Source organism: Oncorhynchus mykiss, chromosome 17 (assembly GCF_013265735.2).
Source record: "Oncorhynchus mykiss isolate Arlee chromosome 17, USDA_OmykA_1.1, whole genome shotgun sequence".
Lineage (NCBI taxonomy): Eukaryota > Metazoa > Chordata > Actinopteri > Salmoniformes > Salmonidae > Oncorhynchus > Oncorhynchus mykiss.
The window spans coordinates 94,129,719-94,154,363 of record NC_048581.1 but is presented as its reverse complement, the minus strand read 5'-3'; the positions used below and the strand labels follow the sequence as shown (position 1 = coordinate 94,154,363).

Genomic DNA, 24,645 nt, shown 5'->3' with positions numbered 1-24,645 from the left:
CCCGCTTTCCCCCAGCTGTTCCTTGTCTCCTCCTGACTACCTCGTCACCCCGTTTCCCACCTGTTCCCTTTTTCCCTCTGATTAGTCCCCTATATCTCTCTCTGTTTTTGTTCCTGTCCTTGTCGGATTCTTGTTTGTTGTGTTTCATGCCTGAGCCAGACTATCGTCATGTTTGCTGTAACCTTGTCCTGTCCTGTCGGAATCTGCCGGTCTATCTGAGCCTACCTATGTTTGGTTATTAAAGAAGCTCTGTTTAAGTTAGTTCGCTTTTGGGTCCTCATTCACTCACCGTAACAGAAGAATCCGACCAAGAATGGACCCAGCGACTTCGGATCCTCTCCACTCAGCCGTCGAGATCCAGGGAGCGATGCTAGGCAGACACGAGCAGGAATTGTCTGCTGCTCGACATGCCGTTGAGACCCTGGCCACCCAAGTCTCCAACCTCACAGAACAGGTTCACCATCTCCGCCTCGATCCACCGGCCACTTCCAGGGCTTTCGAATCTCCGGAGCCCAGAATCAATAACCCGCCGTGTTACTCTGGGGAGCCCACTGAATGCCGCTCGTTCCTCACCCAGTGTGATATTGTGTTTTCTCTCCAGCCCAACACTTACGCCAGGAGCACTGCTCGTGTCGCCTACGTCATATCTCTCCTTACTGGACGGGCTCGTGAGTGGGGCACGGCAATCTGGGAGGCAAGGGCTGAGTGTACTAACCAGTATCAGGACTTTAAGGAGGAGATGATACGGGTTTTTGATCGATCTGTTTTTGGGGAGGAGGCTTCCAGGGCCCTGGCTTCCCTATGTCAAGGCAATCGATCCATAACAGACTACTCTATTGAGTTTTGCACTCTTGCTGCCTCCAGTGGCTGGAACGAGCCGGCTTTGCTCGCTTGTCTTCTGGAGGGTCTCCGCGCAGAGGTAAAGGATGAGATTCTCTCCCGGGAGGTTCCTTCCAGCGTGGATTCCTTGATTGAACTCGCTATTCGCATTGAGCGACGGATTGATCTTCGTCACCGAGCTCGTGGAAAGGAGCTCGCGTTCTCCGTTGCCCCCCTCTCCGCATCACTACCATCTTCCTCTGCCGGCTCGGGAGCTGAGCCTATGCAGCTGGGAGGTATCCGCATCTCGACTAAGGAGAGGGAACGGAGAATCACCAACCGCCTCTGTCTCTATTGCGGTTCTGCTGGTCATTTTGTCACTTCATGTCCAGTAAAAGCCAGAGCTCATCAGTAAGCGGAGGGCTACTGGTGAGCGCTACTACTCCTGTCTCTCCTTCAAGATCCTGCACTACCTTGTCGGTCCATCTACGCTGGACCGGTTCGTCAGCTTCCTGCAGTGCCTTAATAGACTCTGGGGCGGAGGGCTGTTTTATGGACGAGACCTGGGCTCGGGAACATGACATTCCTCTCAGACAGTTAAGGGAGTCCACGGCCTTGTTCGCCCTGGATGGTAGTCCTCTCCCCAGGATTCAGCGTGAGACGCTACCTTTAACCCTCACTGTTTCTGGTAATCATAGCGAAACCATTTCTTTTTTGATTTTTCGTTCACCTTTTACACCTGTTGTTTTGGGCCATCCCTGGCTAGTTTGTCATAATCCTTCCATTAATTGGTCTAGTAATTCTATCCTCTCCTGGAACGTCTCTTGTCATGTGAAATGTTTAATGTCTGCTATCCCTCCTGTTTCCTCTGTCTCTTCTTCACAGGAGGAGCCTGGTGATTTGACAGGGGTGCCGGAGGAATATCACGATCTGCGCACGGTGTTCAGTCGGACAAGGGCCACCTCTCTTCCTCCACACCGGTCGTATGATTGTAGTATTGATCTCCTTCCGGGAACCACTCCCCCCCGGGGTAGACTATACTCTCTGTCGGCTCCCGAACGTAAGGCTCTCGAGGATTATTTGTCTGTAGCTCTTGACGCCGGTACCATAGTCCCCTCCTCCTCTCCCGCCGGAGCGGGGTTTTTTTTTGTCAAGAAGAAGGACGGGTCTCTGCGCCCCTGCATAGATTATCGAGGGCTGAATGACATAACAGTTAAGAATCGTTATCCGCTTCCTCTTATGTCCTCAGCCTTCGAGATCCTGCAGGGAGCCAGGTTTTTCACTAAGTTGGACCTTCGTAACGCTTACCATCTCGTGCGCATCAGGGAGGGGGACGAGTGGAAGACGGCGTTTAACACTCCGTTAGGGCACTTTGAATACCGGGTTCTTCCTTTCGGCCTCGCTAACGCTCCAGCTGTCTTTCAGGCATTAGTCAATGATGTCCTGAGAGACATGCTGAACATCTTTGTTTTCGTTTACCTTGACGATATCCTGATTTTTTCACCGTCACTCCAGATTCATGTTCAGCACGTTCGACGTGTCCTCCAGCGCCTTTTAGAGAATTGTCTTTTTGTGAAGGCTGAGAAGTGCACTTTTCATGCCTCCTCCGTCACATTTCTCGGTTCTGTTATTTCCGCTGAAGGCATTAAGATGGATCCCGCTAAGGTCCAAGCTGTCATTGATTGGCCCGCCCCTAAGTCACGCGTCGAGCTGCAGCGCTTTCTCGGCTTCGCGAACTTCTATCGTCGTTTCATCCGTAATTTCGGTCAGGTGGCAGCTCCTCTCACAGCCCTTACTTCTGTCAAGACGTGCTTTAAGTGGTCCGTTTCCGCCCAGGGAGCTTTTGATCTCCTCAAGAATCGTTTTACATCCGCTCCTATCCTTGTTACACCTGACGTCTCTAGACAGTTCGTTGTCGAGGTTGACGCGTCGGAGGTGGGCGTGGGAGCCGTTCTTTCTCAGCGCTCCCTCTCTGACGACAAGGTCCACCCATGCGCGTATTTTTCTCATCGCCTGTCCCCGTCGGAACGTAACTATGATGTGGGAAACCGCGAACTGCTCGCCATCCGGTTAGCCCTAGGCGAATGGCGACAGTGGTTGGAGGGGGCGACCGTTCCTTTAGTCGTTTGGACTGACCATAGGAACCTTGAGTACATCCGTTCTGCCAAACGACTTAATGCGCGTCAGGCGCTGTTTTTCGCTCGTTTCGAGTTCGTGATTTCTTATCGTCCGGGCTCTAAGAACACCAAGCCTGATGCTTTATCTCGTCTCTTCAGTTCTTCAGTAGCCTCCACTGACCCCGAGGGGATTCTCCCTGAGGGGCGTGTTGTCGGGTTGACTGTCTGGGGAATTGAGAGGCAGGTAAAGCAAGCGCTCACTCACACTCCGTCGCCGCGCGCTTGTCCTAGGAACCTTCTTTTCGTTCCCGTTCCTACTCGTCTGGCCGTTCTTCAGTGGGCTCACTCTGCCAAGTTAGCTGGCCACCCTGGCGTTCAGGGTACGCTTGCTTCCATTCGCCAGCGTTTTTGGTGGCCCACCCGGGAGCATGACACGCGTCGTTTCGTGGCTGCTTGTTCGGTCTGCGCGCAGACTAAGTCCGGTAACTCCCCTCCTGCCGGCCGTCTCAGGCCGCTTCCCATTCCCTCTCGACCGTGGTCTCACATCGCCTTAGATTTTGTCACCGGACTGCCTTCGTCAGCGGGGAAGACTGTTATTCTTACGGTTGTCGATAGGTTCTCTAAGGCGGCTCATTTCATTCCCCTTGCTAAGCTTCCTTCTGCTAAAGAGACGGCACAAATCATCATCGAGAATGTTTTCAGAATTCATGGCCTTCCGTCAGACGTCGTTTCGGACAGAGGTCCGCAATTCACGTCTCAATTTTGGAGGGAGTTTTGCCGTTTGATTGGGGCTTCCGTCAGTCTCTCTTCCGGCTTTCACCCCCAGTCTAACGGTCAAGCAGAACGGGCCAATCAGACTATTGGTCGCATCTTACGCAGTCTTTCTTTTCGCAACCCTGCGTCTTGGTCAGAGCAGCTCCCCTGGGCAGAATACGCCCACAACTCGCTTCCTTCGTCTGCGACCGGGCTATCTCCTTTTCAGAGTAGCCTCGGGTACCAGCCTCCGCTGTTCTCATCTCAGTTCGCCGAGTCCAGCGTCCCCTCTGCTCAGGCTTTTGTCCAACGTTGCGAGCGCACCTGGAAGAGGGTCAGGTCTGCACTTTGCCGTTATAGGACGCAGACTGTGAGGGCTGCTAATAAGCGTAGAACTAAGAGTCCTAGATATTGTCGCGGTCAGAGAGTTTGGCTCTCCACTCAGAACCTTCCCCTTAAGACGGCTTCTCGCAAGTTGACCCCGCGGTTCATTGGTCCGTTCCGCATTTCTCGGGTCATTAATCCTGTCGCAGTTCGACTTCTTCTCCCGCGATACCTTCGTCGCGTCCACCCGGTCTTCCATGTCTCCTGTATTAAGCCCGTTCTTCGCGCCCCCGCTCGTCTTCCCCCCCCCCCCCCCCCCATCCTTGTCGAGGGCGCACCCATCTACAGGGTCCGCAGGATTTTGGACATGCGTCCTCGGGGCCGTGGTCACCAGTACCTCGTTGATTGGGAGGGGTACGGTCCTGAGGAGAGGAGTTGGCTTCCCTCTCGGGACGTGCTGGACCGTGCGCTGATCGAGGATTTCCTCCGTTGCCGCCAGGTTTCCTCCTCGAGTGCGCCAGGAGGCGCTCGGTGAGTGGGGGGGTACTGTCATGTATTGTCATGTTGTGTCTCTGTCCTTTCCTTTCACCCTGTCTCCCTCTGCTGGTCGTATTAGGTTACCTTTTCTCCCCCGCTTTCCCCCAGCTGTTCCTTGTCTCCTCCTGACTACCTCGTCACCCCGTTTCCCACCTGTTCCCTTTTTCCCTCTGATTAGTCCCCTATATCTCTCTCTGTTTTTGTTCCTGTCCTTGTTGGATTCTTGTTTGTTGTGTTTCATGCCTGAGCCAGACTATCGTCATGTTTGCTGTAACCTTGTCCTGTCCTGTCGGAATCTGCCGGTCTATCTGAGCCTACCTATGTTTGGTTATTAAAGAAGCTCTGTTTAAGTTAGTTCGCTTTTGGGTCCTCATTCACTCACCGTAACACAGAGAGGCAAGAAGGATGGCAGAGCAGATGTTGAAAAACATTTATTATAATCCCTCTAACCCTGCGTCTTATGGGGGTAAGGAACGTTTACAGAGAGCTATAGCCGAAGAAACAGGTAGCCGGTTAAGCGATGCTAAAGTGAATGAGTGGTTATCAGAGCAGGATGCGCAGACTCTACATAAACCCGTAAGAAAACAATTTCCAAGAAATATAGTTTTTTCTACCCAACCATTGTCCCAATTTCAGGCTGATCTATGTGACATGCAGGCCCTTGCAGATAAAAATGATGGAAATCGCTACATGCTAACGGTTATAGATATTTTCTCTAAAATAGCTTTTGTCAGGGTCTTAAAAAATAAGAGCGGGGCAGAGGTGACCCGGGCCTTTGACTCTATCTTGAAGGAAGGAGAAGCCCCCAAGAAAGTGCAGACTGATGGCGGAAAATAATTTGTAATAATACTTTTCAGAAACTCATGAAGAAGCACAATATAGTACATTTTGCTACAGGCTCGGATTTGAAAGCTTCAGTTGTTTAACGCTTTAAACCCACATGCATGATAAAATACATCATAATTTGCGTGTACACCAGAGTGCATCATGGAACACAGCGGCTTCTACCTGACTCCCCAGTAATGCGTCCGTACATATATATCGTAATAATCAGAGTTCGAATTATACAACCAATTTTCCAAAGCCTATAGAGTTATCTGAGGCCTGGGAAGTAGGTCTCAGCGAGATTACATACCCACCATAGCTGGTATAATATCAAAGTTAAGGACCGTGATTTTTATTGCAAAAAGTTATCGAACCTGCGAAACTTATTAAGGTTAAAAAAGGGTTCTGTAGAACCGTCGACAGGATTGTCTCCGAGTTGAATGAACGCCTATCACTGAACAATATGGAAATATTCCTGATGTACAACCCTATACATAAACGTGTACAAATCTCAGGAGATGCTGCCTGGGGAATAAAGACCGGGGGTAATTTAGCCTACATGTTGGGGATGGGTCCCAATAAATGGACGTATGTGAAAGATAAATTATTCCCATTCCCCACGGATATACATGCAGGATTTTACAACATATTTGTGTATACCGACATCATATCCTATCAAAGGGTCGGAGCCAGCTGTGTGCCACTCCTGAGAACGGTTCATATAGACGGAAAGGATGGGGACATAGTCACTGTCACCTACGACAAGCCACACTACGTACCTGTAAGCAAGAAATATATTGAAAACATTCTTGTTGAGCTTAAAATGGATCAGAACGAAACATTGAATTTACTTATGGTAAAACGATTGTAAAAATCCACTTTAGACCCACCAAAACCTCTCTACATATATAATATTAGTATTATATATTTTATATACATAATACAAATAAATTAAAAAGGGTTATGGAACACCAACATCTCGACCCTAACCGTTATGTCTCATACTATGTTGATTGAGTGGGTAATGGGTTACCCGGCTATTATGGTTCCCCAACCATGTATGGTTCGGGGATAGGAGGTATATTTCGTAACCTCTTTAGGATGGTTTTACCGTTTATGAAGAGAGGCCTCAGCATAGCCAAACCGCATTTAAAATCAGCAGCAAAAAATATAGTAAGTGAGGTTGTAGCCAATGCTATGACCAGAAGGGCGTCACCAGATGTCGAGCGTCAAGAAGGCTCGGGGCCGATGATGCTGTCTCGAAGACCAAAAAAGAGACCTCCGGGTATAAGTCGCAGGCTTGCGCCTAAAAAACGGAGGTTAACGGTTAAAAGAAACTCAGTTAGTCAAAGACGGGGTAAAGTGAGGAGGTCTGGACCAAAAACGGTAAAAAGAATACTCTGAAGTATTTTCTAAAAGAACAAGCACCATGGTAAAAGAGCCATGGTCTCTTTTACACCGCATGTCCTTTGAAGCTATATAGACAGAGCTCGATCTTTTTGCCCCCTTAACCCAACATTCAGTAGAGAGGTCCAGTTATATGGAGATAGTCCCACTCTCTGCCATTACAGACAACGGTCCCATAGAGTTTTTCATACCAGGCCACGGTGACAACTATCTGGACCTCAACAACACCTTGGTGCATTTGCGTCTAAAAGTGGCCAAAAGAGATGGTACTAATATTGCAAACGATGCCAAAGTGAGTCTCATTAATTATCCAGTGGCCACCATCTTCTCCCAAGTAGATGTGACTTTGGGTGAATGTCTAATCAGTCAAAGCAGTGCCACATACCCATACAGGGCCATCATGGAGTGTTTACTCAACTACTCTGACGACACTCTCAAGACCCAATTCAGCGCCGGGCTGTTTAGCAAGGACACTGCAGGAGGCTCTATGGAATCGACAGACCCATCCACCGGTGCAAACGAAGGACTGGAGGCACGGGGTCGCTACTGTGCCGAATCTCGAGAGTTTAATCTGCTAGGCCCTATACACTCTGACATTTTCTTTCAAGAACGTTTACTCTTAAATGCGGTTGATTTAAGACTAAAATTAACCAGGGCCAAGGATGAGTTTTGCCTAATGTCTGCACAGGACGGGGACTTTAGTTTAAAAGTGTTGGGGGCCACGCTTTTTATTAAAAAAGTGTCTGTATCTCCGGCAGTTCGTCTGGGTCACTCACAGGCTTTGATGAAAGGAAATGCCCTTTACCCTCTCCAAAGAATTACCATGAAAACCTTTAGCATTACCTGTGGGCAGCAGAATCTGCAGTCAAGAAAACCTATTTCTAGGCCCTTTACCACGATACGTGGTTATAGGTATGGTTGATCACGCCTCCAATACGGGCAGCTTAAATAAAAACCCATTTAATTTTCAACACTTCAATGCAGAGTATGTAGCTCTGTGTCAGGATGGACGTCAGGTCCCTGCTAAGGCTTTCCAACTGCAATCATAATAACAACATATCTGTGCGAGAATTTTACAATCTATTCCTGGCTACCGGGAGGCATCTAAAAGATCTCTCTTTACCTATTGACAGAAATTATTTTGCAGAGGGTTACACAATGTATGCTTTCAATTTATCACCTGATGATGACACCTCAGGAAATCTTTCGGTGGTGTCCCAAGGTAACCTCAGGCTGGAAATGTGTTTCCGTACACCTTTAGCCTGTACCGTTAGAATGATTGTTTATGCCTGCTCTGATTCAATCTTGGAAGTGAATAGCCGAAGACAGGTTTTAGTAGATTATTATTAAGGATCGTTGAGCAAAGACATGAATACCCAAGAGTTGGAAGGGCTCATGAGCCGACTGATTGGAAAACAATTTTGTGGAGTGTTGGCTTGTGATTAATTACCTATGGAGAAATGGACAGTGCAGCCTGCCATGTTTATTGTCAATACCCATCCTAAACACATGCCGGGTGAACATTGGCTAGCTGTGACATTAGAAGAGGAAGGAGGATGGCTTCCCTCCCGGTTTTTCACATTTCCCCAAATCTATTAAAGAATTTTTGACCAAAACGTCTCAAAGATATACTACAGCATCAAACAAGTGCAAGATAACCTTTCCACTACATGCGGTCACCACTGTGTATTCTACCTATGCCAAAGAGCCCGGGGAGTTTCTTTTGAAGATGTTATGTCTCTTTATAAGGATGATTTAAGAAGTAATGATAACGTTGTAGCTTGTTTTGTTAGAAAATATCAAAAGTGTTCAAATGTGTATCCTTTAAGACCGTGTAATCAAGGCGTATGCTCACGTCAAATGTTTCAAGAATGCCACAAATGTTAAATTGCTTAATTTTTTCAAATAAAATGTATTGAATTTAATCATAGTCATTCAAAAGTAATTCAAAACTCTAACCACCCAGAGAGATCGGGATCAGGGAAAGGTCCGGAGGCGTTCAGGGGGGTAAATGGGTTATCATCATTCATTTCATAGGGATGCGTGGTTGTTGGGGCATCTTTAGGGGTGCTGTATCTCGTTGAAGGTTTTTGTTTTAAAGAGTGAATCTGTTGACGAAGCTTATAGTTGGGTACACCCGAGAGGGGAATGTTGAGGATGGCCAGGGCCTTAAGAAACTGAAGCCACCCTGGAGGTCTTCTGTCATCAGCAACCTGTGGGCCGATGTGGTACTTTTAAGCAAGTCAAGCATATGTGAACCCTTGACAACAGAACCCTGAAGGATAAACTCTCCTTTGTCGTTCCAAGTAGCGGCCCCATTTGAGTCTTTTATCTTGTTCATAATGTATCTAACATTTTTCCTGTTACGTGCCGGAACATGGGTTAACAAGTCATGCATAACTTTATCTTTTTATTTTTATTTATTTTTTATTTCACCTTTATTTAACCAGGTAGGCTAGTTGAGAACAAGTTCTCATTTGCAACTGCGACCTGGCCAAGATAAGGCATAGCAGTGTGAACAGACAACACAGAGTTACACATGGAGTAAACAATTAACAAGTCAATAACACAGTAGAAAAAAGGGGAGTCTATATATACATTGTGTGCAAAAGGCATGAGAAGGTAGGCAAATAATTACAATTATGCAGATTAACACTGGAGTGATAAATGATCAGATGGTTATGTACAGGTAGAGATTGGTGTGCAAAAGAGCAGAAAAATAAAAATAAATAAATAAAAACAGTATGGGGATGAGGTAGGTGAAAATGGGTGGGCTATTTACCAATAGACTATGTACATCTGCAGCGATCGGTTAGCTGCTCGGATAGCAGATGTTTGAAGTTGGTGAGGGAGATAAAAGTCTCCAACTCCATCTTCAACAGGCATCTGATCTTCAGACTGTAAGCTCACAGGTACAGGCATTACAGGGGCTTGGCTCTCGCTAGGCTCGTCATATTTTAAAGGGTCCGGTAGGGAAATAGTTAAATGGCCGGTCTCTCTCTCCCCTTGTTTCACCAAGGCCAAATACCTTTGCAAGAGGTTTGTGTATTTTTGGACCTTATCATAGGGCATCAATCCTTTTTGATTCAAAATATCCTTCATGGCCGTATCCAAATCATTTGCCGCGGTTTGTCTGATATTTTCAGGACCCTGCACTTGTTTTTTAAGTCTATCCAACTCTTGTTGTGGCACCAGATACATTTTATTGGCCATCACCCTCTGTGTTCAACCCCCACGTCTGGCAGCAATAAGGCTGGTGATGAAGGGCACGGCTATACTTAGTAAAGGTAGAATAAAACCGCCAGACTGTTGTATGCTATGTCTTTTCTTTTGAAGTCATGCCCCTTTTATTGGCAAAGAGTTTGATCGCGGTCTTTTGTCTCTTTAATTTTTTCAATTGGGTCAGGGTGAGTGGAATGCGTCCTTTGAGAAGGTTCAAAGCAATCTCACATAGGGATAATATGAGATCTGAAGAACAGTGACCCAAGATGGCCTTCCGTTCATTAGATGTAGCCCCAACTAGGCTTCTCAAGAGGGGCAGGTTTATTTTTAAACGCAGAGACATAGCGGTTACTTTTTAGGAATGTACGCAGCCGGCCACTCCCACGGGAACAGACCTGTTCGTAGCCTCAGGTGTTCTGGAGTATTTGCTTTTAAATCAACGATTAAATAAGAAAATGGCGCTTTGGTAGCGTCCTCGTAGCTTTCCATGAAGTAGGATTTCCTTCCCGGGTACATCTGCTGAGCTAGAGTGTTAATTTGTAGTTTGTCTCTAGGATTTTTGAACAAAACCATGTAATTGCCGTTCAAACTGATGGTGCGGCTATTTTTGCACCAAGTAAAGCACAGACAGGTTGAGTATATTGGGTAAACGCTCGGGCAATTTCGGGATGTTCGCTACCTGCAAATAGCATATCGTCCAAAACCAGCAGATTGTTTTTATGAGGAGGTAAAAGTTCATCATCAGACAGGGATTCAGGTAATCCTTCAACAAACTTGATTTTTATTGTCTTCAACAATTCATCATACAGAGGTTGATAACAAGAATAACACCACACAACATTATCAGGCTTTTGAGATAACACATGTTCAGAATTCTCTAAAATACTTTTTACAAAACAAGTTTTACCACTATTAGACGGCCCTGCGAATAAGGCCGAAAATGGTAGTTCCAACCGGGGGTCAAAACCTTCTACAGCAGTCATTTTATCTTAAGCTTTTATGACACACTGCGGCTTGTAGCATAAGTCAGTAGCCAAAGGGCAATGTGGTCCCGTCAGGCAAAAGCAGTCTCTTGTCATAGACTACCCTGAATCTTTTAGTAAGTGGGGCATTCCTCAGATGGAAGCCCTTTTTATCCCTAACAATCTTTTTGTAGGAGCTCAAAATCTCCAAGTCACTATTCCTGTCATTTATGAACCCCTCGACCAAGCGTGTGATTGATTCCAAGTTTACACGCGGGGCATTTTCATAGTTTTGAGTCACGCCTTTGGCTTTCAACACCACGTGATTCTTTTTAGTCCTAAAAGCATAGCTTTTGGGACCACAGGAGGATATATGGGCCCATACTTATATGGGCATTTGGCCTGAAATACATAGCTAAAAAAAATCGTTGTCCCCCGTTTTAAAACACAAATAACTCGTGTTTAATATTACAATAATATCCAGACAATTTAGCGAGTCGAAATCTTAAAGCTGCGTAAATGATAGGGCCCCTAACAAACGTTAGAGAATATTAACAGTTATACGAAATATATACACTTTAACTTATATGTGCATTTGGCTTGAAAAACACAAATAACTTGTGTTTAATATTACAATAATATCCAGACAATTTAGCGAGTCGAAATCTTAAAGCTGCGTAAATGATAGGGCCCCTAACAAACGTTAGACAATATTAACCGTTATACGAAATATATACACTTTAACTTATATGTGCATTTGGCCTGAAAAACACAAATAACTTGTGTTTAATATTACAATAATATCCCGATAATATTCAAACAAAACTTAAAATATATTTTTCACTTACTCACCTCCAGAAATATCCATTCGGTTCAGAGTATCCAAGTCGTTCAAATATCCAAGTCGTTCAGAGTGCCCACTTTTCGTTTTTTAATATATAAACATTCTTGGGTATGTGATTATTTGGTCTTACGCCTAAAATTGATCGCTTCCCAATCACTTATGTCCAGTAGCCTTCAGAAATATCCATTAGGAGAGATTCACTTATTCACATCTCTTTTTTAATCTGTCCTGGCAGCTAAATATTCGGGGCTGTGGGTTTGCGCTAAAGCTGTGCTAACATAGTGTTAAAATATATGCTCCACGTTCTGTCCCTAACTAGCAAAAGTACGGAATGAGTTTACAGGGCCGTGGTGGCATTTTTTCGGGAGATATCATGTATATCATGTACCCTGTATATTTGGTTTAGAGAACAAAGGCGGTGAATTCAAACAACATGGGGGATGTCGAGACAATCTGTCTTACAACCGGGCGCTGATTAGAGATCAATGTTTAACCCCCGGGCGGTCGGCAGATATCTGGACATACCGTATGCATGATAGTGCAAACATTGGTTTCAAACGATTCTCTACAGATAGAATGCTTGGGCCTCTGTTGAACACACACAACCCCTTTGTTTTTGAAACGCACACACACTCCTGCTGCTCCGTCACACGCACACTCACGCACGCCCCCTGATTTTCCGTGTCTTTTTTCCTTCGCGACAGAGCGGGGTGATGATGTAAAATACATTTTCCCATCTTAAAGGGTGAGATACAGTTTTTAAATTCCTTTTATTGAATTCCAAAATATTTCATACCTTTTTTAAGACATGTTAGAATGACCAAATTTGACTAATATTTAAACATGAGTGTTTTATGTAAAAACCTTGGAGGCCTGCAGTTGTATATTATTACAAACTTTAATAACCAGTAATGTTTATAACATACCATTGTAGGAAAGACTATAAAATAATACATGTTTTTTTTCTCCAGACATTTACATTTCTCTGCGACAGACCCTGGCGTGAGAGAAAAGACAGCTTCCCCTTTCGTTAAAGGGTGAGATACATTTTCAAACCCAATGATTTAATTCAGAATATTTAGTACATACATTTTAACACACGTTATAATTCTTTTTTTTTTTTTACTATTTCTTACAGATAAAGGGTCCGTTTAGCCCTGACCATTATCCGTTTCCAATTCACCATTGCATAGTCGCTTGCCCGCTCCATCGAATCTCCGGACGTTTTCACTCCAGGGAAAGATCCGCCTTCGGCCTTGTGGGTCCTGGGTATGTCTCAACGATAACCTCGGCCATCGCTGTAATTGTTCACGATTTTCGAAAAGACTGTCCAGCTTATTCATCAGTGTTCGGAAAATATGGTAATCGCGCCATTTAAAACTGAACACTGGTGTAAAGAAGTTTACATCCTTGCATGCTTTGGAAAATACATATGAACTGACAGTTTTCGTCGCATTTGCACTATCAAATTGTTGACATGCTAAAATTGTCACTCTGTAGTCAGGGGTATACGCCATTGAAGCGATTCTTAGGGCCATCAGATCACTTCGTCCGCAGACCAGTTCTTCCAACGCATATCCGGGTAGACTTGAAGCACTCAGGGCCTGTTCAATTTGACACAGCGCGAGTCTTATTTTAAGCCATTCTCTCATCCTTAGCGCTTGAGAAAAACTCTCGGGTTCTGCCCGATAAAGGGGAAAGGGGTTTGGGGCCGCTGTCTGTGAATATCTTAACCGTAGATTCCTCAGGTTGGAATATGTAAGACATATGTCCCTCACTCGTACCCAAAACTACTTTAAAACATTCTGGAGCCTCACGCAAAACATCCTCCAGGCTTTTGTCATTGGGTTCATGACATGAGCTGCAGAGCACCCCGAGAATTGGCCTAGGAGACATATTTTTACGTTTAATATTCTGGGCTTTATTTTAAAAATCGCATGCCTTGTTCTGGACATTTATTTATAATGCGTCTGCCACAGCCAATACCCCGGACATTCCTGCTTCATCAGATAACAACCATAAGGGCAATAAAACTGGGGGTGGGGGGCCATACACTTTCAAAAGTTCAAACACTGAACCCCCCCCCCCCCCCAGTTCAACCAGGTCCCTAGACATCAATCAGCATGACTACTTCAAAGGATGCAATATAGATATAAAATAACACACCCTCTAACACGTGACCACAGGAACAGGATGGCCTGGCCGGAGGCCCATATTTGGACATGTACACGTCATCATGGACACAGGGTCATCAATCAAAATTTAGACCTGTGCCGTCTACTTTATTCTCTCTCCCGTGGTTCATATGATGAGAGAACACTCCTGGGCTGGGGAATAGAGCCCATCACCTGTGGTTCATATGATGAGAGAACACTACTGGGCAGGGGAATAGAGTCCATCACATATCAAAATCAAATCGAATTTTATTGGTCACATACACATGGTTAGCAGATGTTAATGCGAGTGTAGCGAAATGCATGTCTCTAGTTCCAACAGTGCAGTAATATCTAACAAGTGATATCTAACAATTCCCAACAACTACCTACGACACACAAATCTAACAAGTTATCTAACAATTCCCCACTAAAGGGGTGAATGAAAATATGTACATATAAATATATGGATGAGCGATGGCCTAGCGGCATAGGCAAGGTGCAGTAGATTATATAAAATACAGTATATACATGTGATATGAGTAAAGTAAGATACAGGTATGTAGAAAATATTAAAGTGGCATTATTTAAAGTGGCATTGTTTAAAGTGACTAGCGATCTATTTATTAAAGTGTCCAGTGATGGCCTTGAGCTAGAAGCTGTTTTTCAATCTCTCAGTCCCTGCTTTGATGCACCTGTATTGACCTCGCCTTCTGGATGATAGCGGAGTGAACAGGCAGTGATTCAGGTGGTTATTGTCCTTGTTGAACTTTTTGGCCTTCCTGTGACAACGGGTGTTGTCGGTGTCATGGAGGGCAGGTAGTTTGCCCCCGGTGTGCAGACCACACCACCTTCTAGAGAGCCATGCTGTTGAGGGCTGTGCAGTTGCCATACCAGACTGTGATACAGCCTGACAGGATGCTCTCGATTGTGCATCTGTAAAAGTTAGTCAGGGTTTTGGGTGACAAGCCAAATTTCTTCAGCCTCCTGAGGTTGAAGAGGCGCTGCTGTGGGTGGACCATTTCAGTTTATCTGTGATGTGTACACCGAGGAACTTAAAACTTTCCACCTTCTCCACTGCTATCCCTTCGATGTGGATAGGGGGGTGCTCCCTCTGCTGGTTCCTGAAGTCCACGATCATCTCCTTTGTTTTGTTGACATTGAGTGAGAGGTTGTTTTCCTGACACCAGACTCTGAGTGCCCTCACCTCCTCCCTGTAGGCTGTCTCGTCGTTGTTGGTTATTAAGCCCACTACTGTTCTGTCGTCTGCAAACTTGATGATTGAGTTGGAGGCGTGCATGGCCACGCAGTCATGGGTGAACAGGGCGTACAAGAGAGGGCTGAGCACACACCCTTGTGGGGCCCCAGTGTTGCGGGTCAGAGAAGTGGAAATGTTATTTCCTACCTTCACCACCTGGGGGCGGGTCGTCTGAAAGTCCAGGAACCAATTGCACAGGGAGGGGTTCAGACCCAGGGCCTCCAGCTTGATGATGAGCTTGGAGGGTACTATGGTGTTGAATGCTGAGCTGTAGTCAATGAACAGCATTCTTACATAGGTATTATTTTTGTTCAGATGGGATAGGGCAATGTGCAGTGTGATGGCGATTGCGTCATCTGTGGACCTGTTGGGGCGGTATGCAAACTGAAGTGGGTCTAGGGTGGCTGGTATGGTGGCGGTGATATGATCCTTGACTAGCCTCTTAAAGTACTTCATGATGACAGAAGTGAGTGCTACGGGGCAGTAGTCATTTAGTTCAGTTATCTTTGCCTTCTTGGGTACAGGAACAATGGTAGCCATCTTGAAGCATGTGGGGACAACAGACTGGAATAGGGAGAGATTAAATATGTCTGTTAACACACCAGCCAACTGGTCTGCACATGCTCTGAGGACACAGCTAGGGATGCCGTCTGGGCCAGCAGCCTCGCGAGGGTTAACATGTTTAAATGTTTTACTCACATCAGCCACTGAGAAGGGGGGTGGGGGGGTGCAGACTTTGTTAGCGAGCCGAGACGGTGTCACTGTATTATCCTCAAAGCGGGCAAAGAATGTGTTTAGTTTGTTTGGAAGCATGACGTCGGTATCCGTGACGTGGCTGCTTTTGTTTTTATATTCCGTGATTTCCTGTAGACCCTGCCACATTGAATTGAGACTCCACCTTGTCCCTGTACTGGCATTTCACTTGTTTGATTGCCTTGCGGAGGGAATAACTACACTGTTTATATTCAGCCATATTTGCAGACCTCTACACTGCTGCTTCTTATTATCTATGCATAGTCACTTTACCCCAACATACATGTACAAATTACCTTGACTAACATATACCCGCGCACATTGACTCGGTACAGGTACCCCCTGTATACAGCCTTGTTATTGTTATTTTGCTACTTTTTATTTAAAAAATTACTTTAGTTTATTTAGTAAATATTTTCTTAACTCTATTTCTTGAACTTCATTGTTGGTTAAGGGCTTGTAAGTAAAACATTTCACGGTAAGGTTGTACCTGTTGTATTCAGTGCATGTGAAAAATAAAATGTGATTTCAATCTGACCAATGTATGAAAGACAAGTACTTTTGCGTTCCACAAAGTGAGTGTGGAGGAGGTGAAAAAATGATTGTTGTCTATCAACAATGACAAGCCACCGGGGTCTGACATCCTGGATGGAAAATGACTGAGGATAATAGCGGACGATATTGCCACATCTTCAATTTAAGTCTACTAGAAAGTGTGTGCCCTCAGGCCTGGAGGGAAGCAAAAGTCATTCCGTTACCCAAGAATAGTAAAGCCCCCTTTACTGGCTCAAATAGCCGACCAATCAGCTTGTTACCAACCCTTAGTAAACTTTTGAAAGAAATTGTGTTTTACCAGATACAATGCTATTTTACAGTGACAACAGACTTTCAGCACACTTATAGGGAAGAACATACTGTACAACAAGTACAGCACTGACACAAATGACTGATGATTGGCTGCTAGAAAGTGATGATAAAAATATTGTGTGGGCTGTTTTATAGACTTTAGTGTGGCTTTTGACATTTGTTAACATATTTGTTAAGGCTTTACACTCCCTACTATATTGTGGGTGAAGAGTTACTTGTCTAACAGAACACAGGGGTATTCTTTAATGAAAGCCTCTCCAACATAATTCAGGTAGAGTCAGGAAATCCCCAGGCCTGTGTAGGCCCCTTACATTTTTCAATCATTACTAATAACATGCCACTGGTTTTGAGTAAATGCGGATGACTCAACACCATATGTAGACACATTGCAATCTGAAAGTATTCAGACCCATTCACTTTTTCCACATTTTGTTATGTTACAGCCATATTCGAAAATATATTAAATAGTTTGTCACTCATCAATCAACACACAATAACACATAATGACCAAGCAGAAACAGGTTTTTAGAATTATTTGCAAAAAATATATAACAATAATAATTTTGTGCGTAAGTATTCAGACCCTTTACTCAGTACTTTGTTGAAGCACCTTTGGTAGCGATTACATCCTAGAGTCTTCTTGATTATGACGCTACAAGCTTGACACACCTGTATTTGGGGAGTTTCTCCCATTCTTTTCTGCAGATCCTCTCAGGTTCTGTCAAGTTGGATGGGGAGCGTTGCTGCACAGCAACTTTGCCCCAGTCTGGGGTCCTGTGCGCTCTGAAGCAGGTTTTCATGAAGGATCTCTCTGTACTTTGCTCCAGTCATCTTTCCCCCGATTTTGACTAGTCTCCCAGTCCCTGCCGCTGACAAACATCCCCACAGCATGATGCTGCCACTACTATGCTTCACCGTAGGGATGGTTCCAGGTTTCCTCCAGACATGACGCTTGACATTCAGGCCAAAGACTACAATCTTGGTTTCATCTGACCAGAGAACCACATTACCATAAAGGCCTTCAAAATGGTTTTGATCACGCGGACTGGGATATGTTCCGGGTAGCTTCCCAGAATAACATTGACGAATGTACTTATGGTGACTGAGTCCATCAGGAAGTGCATAGGAGATATTGTACCCACTGTGACTATTAAAACGTACCCTAACCAGAATCTCTGGCTAGATGGCAGCATTTGTGCAAAACTGAAAGCACGATCCAGCACATTTAACCATGGCAAGGTAACTGGGAACATGGTAGAATACAAGCAGTGTAGTTTCCCCTTCGCAAGGCAATCAAATAGGCAAAACATCAGTATAGAGACAATCATGGACTACAAAGGGAAAACCAGCCACATCAGGGACAGCGACTTCTTGCTTTCTGACAAGCTAAACATCTTCTTCACCGGCTTTGAGGATAACACAGTGCCACTGCCGCGGACCGCTACCAAGGACTTTGGGCTCTCCTTCGCTGTGGTTGACGTGAGTAAGACATTTAACGTGTCAACCCTCGCAAGGCTACCGGCCCAGACGGCATCCCTAGCCACATCCTCAGATCATGTGCAGATCAGTTGGCTGGTGTGTTTAGGGACATATTCAATCTCTCCCCATACCAGTCTGCTGTCCCCACATGCTTCAAGATGTTCACCATTGTTCCTGTACCCAAGAAAGCAAAGGTAACTGAACTAAATGACTACCATCCCGTAGCACTCACTTCTGTCATCATGAAGTGCTTTGAGAGACTAGTCAAGGATCATATTACACTATACCTTACCTGTTTAAAAAAAATAAAAAAAATCTCTACCGGAGTTACACAGAAATAGCGTCACTGCTATTAGCGTCACGACTGACATTTGGGCCAGCAATATCAGCCCCATGAGCATGCTGAGTCTGACAGCACAGTGGGCCGTCGAGGATTTCGTACTGAGGAAAGTCATATTGCATGCTCATGAATATGCTGGTTGTCATACCTCTACTGCCATTTCAATGGCATTTGAGAACATGTTTGAAACTTGGAAACATGAACACACTAGCTAGCTCCATTCGAACAACTGACTCGAGAAATAAGCTCATCAACTGCACCTGCAGCAGACGTGTCATGGCCTTGAAACATCTGCTGAACAAACTGACAGGCATGTAAACAAATGTGCACAAAATTTGAGAAGTTTTATGTGCATATGAAACATTTCTGGGATCTTTTTTTCAGCTTATGAAACATGGGACCAACACTTTACATGTTGCGTTTATACTTTTGTTCAGTGTATTCTAATTCCAACGCCACCGAACAGTGGAGTGCGCATTCCCATTCTGACTTCACCAATGCTAAGCTAACCAGTTTTTACTGGCCCACATTGGCGAATGAAACAGTTGCCCTTGACAACAGTTTGCCCCGGCAACAAAACTGCCCACGTAGGCTGTGAACAAGTGTCGCCACCATGCTTTACTGTGTTGTCACTATGCTCGATGCTATGTACAAGGACAGCTACTTTGATGCAGACAAAAAACAGGGTTTACATGAAATGTTACATACTCAGCTGGACAAGACGGAAATGGACACAGTGACAGTGCACACGGAGGAAGAGAGGCCACGGATCTTGGTTGAGAATGAAAAGACTGAACAAATGAAGAGTGAAACAGCACAGCAAGTAAGTGAAAGAAATAGGTTTTGATTATGTTTTACTGGTAATGGGGACATACATAAATTACAACAAAATAACTTTTTGGTCAGTGTGGTGTGTGTGTGTAACCTTTATTTGACTAGGCAAGTCAGTTAAGAACAAATTCTTATTAACAATGACGGCCTACCAAGGCCAAACCCGGAAGACGCTGGGCCAATTGTTCGCCGCCCTATGGGACTCCCAATCACGGCCGGATGTGATACAGACTGGATTCGAACCAGGGACTGTAGTGACACCTCTTGCACTGAGATACGATGCCTTAGAACGCTGTGTCCATGTGTGTGTGTTAACTATTTAACTGTACTAGAATGCTTAATAGGCCGCAAAAATTGTAAATTTTGGGTATCGGTATTGTTTTTTTGTGTAAGGAAAATATTGGATAGCGGTATCGCCAAAAAATATAATATCGGTGCTCGTCACTAATAATGTTTACATATTTTTCAATACTGATCTCATATGTACAATATATACTGTATTCTATTCTACTGCATCTTAGTCTATGCCGCTCTGACATTGCTCATCAAATCAAATCAAATCAAATGTATTTTTATATATATAGCCCTTCTTACATCAGCTGATATCAGCTGATATCTCAAAGTGCTGTACAGAAACCCAGCCTAAAACCCCAAACAGCAAGCGTAGAAGCACATGGCCAAGATGTTAAAATGTTCATAGATGACCAGCAGGGTCAAATAATAATAATCACAGTGGTTGTCAAGGGTGCAACAGGTCAGCACCTCAGGAGTAAATGTCAGTTGGCTTTTCATAGCCGATCATTCAGAGTATCTCTACCGCTCCTGCTGTCTCTAGAGAGTTGAGTTTAGAGTTTATATATTGAGTTTATATATTCTTAATTCCATTCCTTTACTTAGATTTACAATTTACGCTTTTTTACCAACTTTTACTGACACCGGCCATATTCAACTTATGTTGAGTGTTCGTAAATTCGTCAGTTATTCTGCACTCTGACACACTCAGACGAGAGTGCTCTGAAATCAGAGTAGATAGCCAGAGCGCATTTACCAGCTATGTCTATCTACAGTTGTCGCAGTGACATTCTATTGAAATTGATTCTTGTTAAGACATGTAGCTAGCTAGCTAAACAATGAACCATACTCATGACGTTACTACCCTGCATGAATCTGCAGGTAGCTAACCAACCAGGTTCAATGTTAGCTAGATAATATTAGGATTTAACTAGCAAAGCTAATGGCTCTGAGATACGAATAATAAGATCATGCACGTACCGTTAGCTAGCGAGCCAGCCAGCTAACATTAGCTAGCTAGCTAACAGTACACTTTAACTAGAAATGAAAATTACTTTCTGTCAAAATAAGAAACGAGTAATATCTGAAAATGTAGCTAGCTAAACTATCTTACCCGTATACATCATGGATGGGTGCTTCTCCCTGTCACAGATGCCATGGTTACCCTTAGTTTGAAGATCTAGTGTTTTCTCCATCTCCTTAGCTATCATACTCTAATTCCACTGATTTCAGAACTCGGTCCTCCAGAAAATGGCGAACAACACTTATGCAGTTCTACTACGTGATACATAAAAATAAAGCTGTGTTAGACACATACACATACTGACCAGCTCAAATTGACCGAAGTGTGCTATATGGCAGACCAATCCGAACCTATCTCTCGGCATGTCCAGCCCACTCATCATCTCAGCCAATAATGGCTAGCGGGAAGGTGGCTGTCTTTTTCTGTGGCTAAACCAACTAGGCTCTAATTTAACAATTTTATTTGTATTTACAGATGGCATAAAAGTCTGTTATTAAGGCACATGACAGTTCCAGAAGGCATTTCTGCCCAAAAACATATTTTGATAAAAAAATAAGTTTACATTCAAATGGCTCTACTGTGAAGTAGTAACCCGTGACATACGCATAGTTTCCTGAAACGAGTCACAAATATTCCAAAACATGAATCCTGTTTGCAATAACGCACTAAAGTAAAACTGCTAAAAACATGTCAAATGAACTTAATCTCCTGAATACAAAGTGTCATGTTTGGGATAAATCCAACACAACACATCACTGAGTACCACACTTCATATTTTCAAGCATGGTGGCTGCATCATGTTATGGATATGCTTGTTATCTGCAAGGACTGGAGAGTTTTTTAGGATACAAATAAACGGAATAGAGCTAAGCACGGTCAAAATCCTAGGGGAAAACCTGTATGGTACATGTAGATTAAAGTTGGAGCAATTTGCATCTCCAACAGACACTGGGAGATGAATTCACCTTTCAGCTGGAAATTAACCTAAAACACATAGCCAAATATACACTGGAGTTGCTTACCAAGAAGACAGTGAATGTTCCTGAGTGGCTTAGTTACAGTTTTGACTTAAATCAGCTTGGGAACACTATGGCAAGACTTGAAAATGACTGTCTAGCAATGATCAACAACCAACTTGACAGAGCTTGAAGAAATGTAAAAAGATAGTGCAAATATTGTACAAAGCTCTTACAGAGTTACCCAGAAAGACTCACAGCTGTAATCACTGCCAAAAGAGATTCTAACAAGTATTGACTCATGGATGTGAATTCTTATGTACATTTCTGTATTTTATTTTCAATAAATTTGCTAACATAAAAAAATCTGTTTTCACTTTGTCATTATGGGCTATTGTGTGAATCCATTTTGAATTCAGGCTGTAACACAACAAAATGTGGAATAATAATAATGAATACTTTCTGCAGGCACTCTACAACACATACCGTACCTTCATTGGCTTACAGTGTTGACCCAATTTATGTTGTTTTGCAGGTAGTATGTGGAGTGATGGGAAGGTGTCTGTGTTGTCCTGCAGGTAGTGCGTGGAGCGATGGGAAGGTGTCTCTGTTGTCCTACAGGTATTATGTGGAGTGATGGGAAGATGTCTGTGTTGTCCTGCAGGTAGTATGTGGAGTGATGGGAAGGTGTCCATTGGACTGTGTGATCTGGTAGAACCCTGGGACAACCTGTCCATGTCGCAGAAGAAGAACCTCAACTACAGATACCAGATGGGCTGTGACTGCAAGGTGAGTTCTCAATGTCTCACTGTCTTTGTTTTTTTTTTATCTCTATCTCACAGTAAACTATAACATAACCCAAACCCCTTCCTGTTGTCCCCAGGTTGTCACTATAACCCTTCCTGCTGTCCCCAGATTACCACTATAACCTGGTTGTTACCAGATTGCCACTATAACCTGGTTATTGTCCCCAGATTACCAATATAACCTGGTTATTGTCCCCAGATTGCCACTATAATCCTTCATGTTGTCTCCAGATTGCCACTATAACCTGGTTGTTACCAGATTGCCACTATAATCTGGTTATTGTCCCCAGATTACCAATATAACCTGGTTATTGTCCCCAGATTGCCACTATAACCTGGTTATTGTCCCCAGATTGCCACTATAATCCTTCATGTTGTCCCCAGATTGCCACTATAACCTGGTTGTTGTCCCCAGATTACCACTAGAACCTCGTTATTGTCCCCAGATTACCAATATAACCTGGTTATTGTCCCCAGATTGCCACTATAATCCTTCATGTTGTCCCCAGATTGCCACTATTACCTGGTTGTTGTCCCCAGATTACCACTAGAACCTCGTTATTGTCCCCAGATTACCACTATAACCTGGTTATTGTCCCCAGATTGCCACTATAATCCTTCATGTTGTCCCCAGATTGCCACTATTACCTGGTTGTTGTCCCCAGATTGCCACTATAACCTGGTTTTTGCCCCCAGATTGCCACTATAACCTGGTTTTTGCCCCCAGATTGCCACTATAACCTGGTTTTTGCCCCCAGATTGTCACTATAACCTGTTTTTTTCCCCCAGATTGCCACTATAACCTGGTTCTTGCCCCCAGATTGCAACTATAACCTGTTTTTTGCACCCAGATTGCAACTATAACCTGGTTTTTGCACCCAGATTGTCACTATAACCTGGTTGTTGTCTCCAGATTGCCAATATAACCTGGTTGTTGTCCCCAGATTGCCACTATAACCTGGTTGTTGTCCCCAGATTGCCACTATAACCTGGTTGTTGTCCCCAGATTGCCACTAGAACCTCGTTGTTGTCCCCAGATTGCCACTATAACCTGATTGTTGTCTCCAGATTGCCACTATAACCTGGTTGTTGTCCCCAGATTACCACTATAACCTGGTTATTGTCCCCAGATTGCCACTATAATCCTTCATGTTGTCCCCAGATTGCCACTATAACCTGGTTGTTGTCTCCAGATTGCCACTATAACCTGGTTGTTGTCTCCAGATTGCCACTATAACCTGGTTGTTGTCCCCAGATTGCCACTATAACCTGGTTGTTGTCCCCAGATTGCCACTAGAACCTCGTTGTTGTCCCCAGATTGCCACTATAACCTGGTTGTTGTCCCCAGATTGCCACTATAACCTGGTTGTTGTCCCCAGATTGCCACTATAACCTGGTTGTTGTCTCCAGATTGCCACTATAACCTGGTTGTTGTCCCCAGATTGCCATTATAACCTGGTTGTTGTCCCCAGATTGCCACTAGAACCTCGTTGTTGTCCCCAGATTACCACTATATCCTGGTTATTGTCCCCAGATTGCCACTATAATCCTTCATGTTGTTCCCAGATTGCCACTATAACTTGGTTTTTGCCCCCAGATTGCCACTATTACCTGGTTATTGTCCACAGATTGCCACTATAACCTGGTTGTTGTCCCTAGATTGCCACTATTACCTGGTTGTTGTCCCCAGATTGCCACTATAATCCTTCATGTTGTCCCCAGATTGCCACTAGAACCTCGTTGTTGTCCCCAGATTACCACTATAACCTGGTTTTTGCCCCCAGATTGCCACTATAACCTGTTTTTTAACCCCAGATTGCCACTATAACCTGGTTGTTGTCTCCAGATTGCCACTATAACCTGGTTGTTGTCCCCAGATTACCACTATAACCTGGTTATTGTCCCCAGAATACCACTATAATCCTTCATGTTGTCCCCAGATTGTCAATATAACCTGTTTGTTGTCCCCAGATTGCCACTATAACCTGGTTGTTGTCTCCAGATTGCCACTATAACCTGGTTATTGTCCACAGATTGCCACTATAACCTGGTTGTTGTCCCTAGATTGCCACTATTA

The 24,645-nt window shown here is 44.3% G+C and overlaps 2 protein-coding genes across 3 annotated transcripts in view; one reads left to right on the top strand and one right to left on the bottom strand.

Annotated features, from left to right (window-relative positions):
* The window catches only part of LOC110494842 (synapsin-2), a 278,300-nt gene that overhangs the window by 97,639 nt on the left and 156,016 nt on the right, over positions 1-24,645 (bottom strand). The gene's annotated exons all lie outside the window — the stretch shown is intronic.
* The window catches only part of LOC110494853 (metalloproteinase inhibitor 2), a 57,624-nt gene continuing 45,850 nt past the window's right edge, over positions 12,872-24,645 (top strand). Inside the window, exons 1-2 of one of the 2 annotated variants that reach the window (XM_036950995.1) lie at positions 12,872-13,079; positions 22,427-22,551. In XM_036950995.1, the coding sequence (XP_036806890.1) occupies positions 22,432-22,551 (120 nt within the window). In that variant the 5' untranslated portion in view covers positions 12,872-13,079; positions 22,427-22,431. Of the gene's footprint in view, positions 13,080-22,301; positions 22,552-24,645 lie in introns of those variants that run through there. The other variant, XM_021570183.2, reaches the window with a different exon arrangement.